Genomic DNA, 3267 nt, shown 5'->3' with positions numbered 1-3267 from the left:
AAAAGGTAGAAAAACTCAAACCTGAGCATGCTAAACAGTATTTTGAGTTATTACCTAAAGAACACCCCAACAAAGCTATCATGCCACACTTCGTAGGAACTACCCTGCAATGCAACACTTGTTATTACTAGGTAGAGTATTATAAATCTTATATAAGATTATATTATTTTCAATTTAATTTCTTATTCAAGTGATTTTTCTATCTGGATTAGACAGTTAAGTTGTCAGACAAGCATGAAAAGCAAAATTCTTAGTCAAGGCAAGTGAACTATTTGAAAAAATCCACATATAAATATTTAACTAATTTTCAAATATGATTAATAACGAATTAATATTGAATAATTTGATATTTAAAATAATATCTTTATGTAATTTCTTAAGAAGAAATTATGGTTATGACAACAATTCTACTTTTGTTTTTGGTTTGTATGTTGTTTAGGGTTTTTAAAAGAAAAATGGACAAAAGAAGTGGGTGTAGATTTTAAAGGAGGGGCTCTCATTAGTTGAAACCACTTAAAACAAAACACCTATATGCAGAGAATATCTAATTTGCACTATATTTTATTGATTTCATTTTATAGAAAACAAAGAGAATAGCGAAATGAGCAATTTCTACTTCATTTTCAAAAAGGGCTAAATGATATCTACAACATAGAGAGCAACCGTTGCCCTTCACTTTGTTAAATAGAGGTATCTTGCTAGACCAAAATGAAGACTTAAAAAATGAAAAGGGAACAGTTTAAGAAACATTTTATCATTGATTATTTATAAATAAATTTGACATACAAGTCCATACAAACATGAGGTGGCTATAGTGAGACGCAACATGGGCTCCGACATTTGTTCATCTAGTTTTCATTGTAATTATGCTAAACTCTGCTATCTATCATGCTATCATATGAAAGATGGGGTATGGTGTTTTATTATGACATATCATGCCATTTTGTAGGGAGAATAATTTCCCCTTACGAATTCACCATTCCATAATAGATGGGCCCCACAAATATTAATTAATGATAAATGGTACATCTAGGAGAAGCATTTCTTTTTTATAAAAAAGTGTGGAACTATAGTGTTGAAAAAAGGGGTTGAAAAAGACTAACTTCATGAGATGTGTATTGAATTGAAGACGTCGGTTGTTTAAATGGGGCCGTGTCACAAATGTCCTTGATTTATTGGATATATATGAATTTCTTTCTCCATAAAAGATGAGGGTATTGTAATTCCTTGCCAGGAATCTTCCATGACAATGCGGACGTTTGCGAGCATGGCCAAACCAGGCGTTACCTCAGCTCTTCCACTCAAGGAAATCCCAGGCTCCTACGGCCTGCCATTAGTCGACTCTCTCGTCGATCGCTTCGACTACTTCGTCACTGAAGGCGCGGAGAACTTCTTCAAGACCCGAATACAGAAATACAAGAGCACTGTGTTAAGAGTAAACATGCCGCCTGGTCCGCCCATCGTGTCGGATCCCCGGGTGATAATGCTCCTCGACGCCAAGACCTTCCCCACGCTCTTCGACCTCACCAAAGTCGACAAGAGAGACGTGCTCACCGGAGCCTACATGCCCAGCACCGATTTCACCGGCGGCTACAGGACAGCTGTCTACCAAGATCCATCAGAAAAAACTCACGGAAAGCTCAAGGCCTTCTGCTTCGAGGTGCTCAAGATGTCCCGCCCAAGGATCTTTCCCGAATTTACCAAGGCATTCGACGAGCTGTCTGTGGAAGTCGAAAAAGAATTCGAGAATGAAGGGAAGGCCTCTTTCAGCGACAAAGTGGACGATTTAATATTCAATTTTCTATGCCGGGCGCTCATCGGGGCCGATCCAGTTGCTCCTGGCCCGGCTAGCCTGGGAAACAGCGGGCCTACGCATCTTAAGACCTGGCTCGCGCCGCAGCTCGCCCCAATCGCCAGTTCGGGCATTTTGCCCAAGGTTCTCGACGAACTCACAATACACACCATTACTCTCCCGTTCGCTCTCGTCTCCCGGGATTATAAGAAGCTCTATGATTTTGTCGACACGCGCGGATCTGCCCTTCTGGATGTGGCGCAAAACGAGATGGGGCTTCAAAGGGACGAGGCCTGCCACGACCTCCTCTTCCACATCGGCTTCAACGCCTTCGGTGGAATGTTCATATTATTCCCCAGTATTGTCAAGTATATTGCCAAGGCGGGCCAAGATTTGCAGAGAGAGATCGCCAAAGAAGTGCGTGGTGCAGTGGAGGCAAACGGAGGGCTGAATATGAAGGCATTGGAGTCGATGCCGCTACTGCGCTCCGTGGTCTACGAAGTGCTGAGAATGGACCCACCAGTGCCGTTGCAGTACGCGCGGGCGAGGAAAGACTTCATGGTGGAGTCGTACGACGCGCAATATGAGATAAAGGAAGGAGAGCTGCTGGGTGGGTATCAGCCGCTGGCCACCAAGGATTCTCATGTTTTTGCCAATGCCGAGGAGTTTGTTCCTGGGAGGTTTCTTGGAGAGGAAGGGGAAAAGCTTTTGGAGTATGTACTGTGGTCTAATGGGCGGGAAACGGATGAGAGCACGGTTGACAATAAACAGTGCGCAGGGAAGGATATTGTTCCAATGGTCGCCAGGCTTTTGGTGGCTCATCTCTTTCTCCGCTATGATTCTTTCGCTGTGGACGAGTCGTCCTCTTCGGCTATCTTTACGCAACTCACCAAGGCTTCTTAGAAAGATAAGATACAACCTAATCTTTCCTTCGCATATGTTTGTACTTGTTATGCTAATTGTGTCATTCAAAAGCTGAATTAGTTGGCAATCTGCCTTTCCATGTTTAAGACGGATATACATCTAGTTGCGTATTATATTTCTGATCATCATAATGTCATACACTGTGATCTCTGCAGACACCGTCATTGATTTGGGTGTCTGCAATTTCACATTAATCGGCTTATTTAGCGCATGCGATGCCTTTTTAACGGATTTCTATATATATTATGACTGAATGTTGAGTTTTGCAGTTTTTATTGGATTTTAGTAGGTCACATACATTAAGCTTTGATTTTGAAGCTTGAAAGTGAAACACTCAGAATTAACTGACATTCTCTAGATTTAATATGTTACTCAATGTGTATTGTTTAAAGCTGGTCATGCATAGGTTTTTGTCACTTAAACTTTTTCTTTTTTTATTGAAAGAATGGAAATGAATTAAAAAAAAAGAAGACGGTCAAGAAAGGATCATAACAGTCATTACTAATCAGCCAAATAACTTCAGATTTGCAGCCAGTATAAACAACCAATAG

At 41.1% G+C, this 3267-nt stretch overlaps 1 protein-coding gene across 1 annotated transcript; it reads left to right on the top strand.

Annotated features, from left to right (window-relative positions):
• Positions 1-1130: 1130 nt before the first annotated feature.
• On the top strand, positions 1131-2943 carry LOC131027353 (allene oxide synthase, chloroplastic). The gene has a single exon (XM_057957392.2). The coding sequence runs from the start codon at positions 1244-1246 to the stop codon at positions 2693-2695; it is 1452 nt and encodes a 483-aa protein (XP_057813375.2). The 5' UTR covers positions 1131-1243; the 3' UTR covers positions 2696-2943.
• Positions 2944-3267: the final 324 nt, after the last annotated feature.

Source organism: Cryptomeria japonica, chromosome 1 (assembly GCF_030272615.1).
Source record: "Cryptomeria japonica chromosome 1, Sugi_1.0, whole genome shotgun sequence".
In the NCBI taxonomy this organism is placed as follows: domain Eukaryota; kingdom Viridiplantae; phylum Streptophyta; class Pinopsida; order Cupressales; family Cupressaceae; genus Cryptomeria; species Cryptomeria japonica.
Note: the sequence above shows the minus strand (reverse complement) of the source record. Positions and strands in the feature narration are given on the sequence as shown.

Excerpts from the sequence above, each read along its gene's own strand:
- LOC131027353 (XM_057957392.2), top strand. The coding sequence starts at position 1,244 with ATGACAATGCGGACGTTTGCGAGCATGGCCAAACCAGGCGTTACCTCA.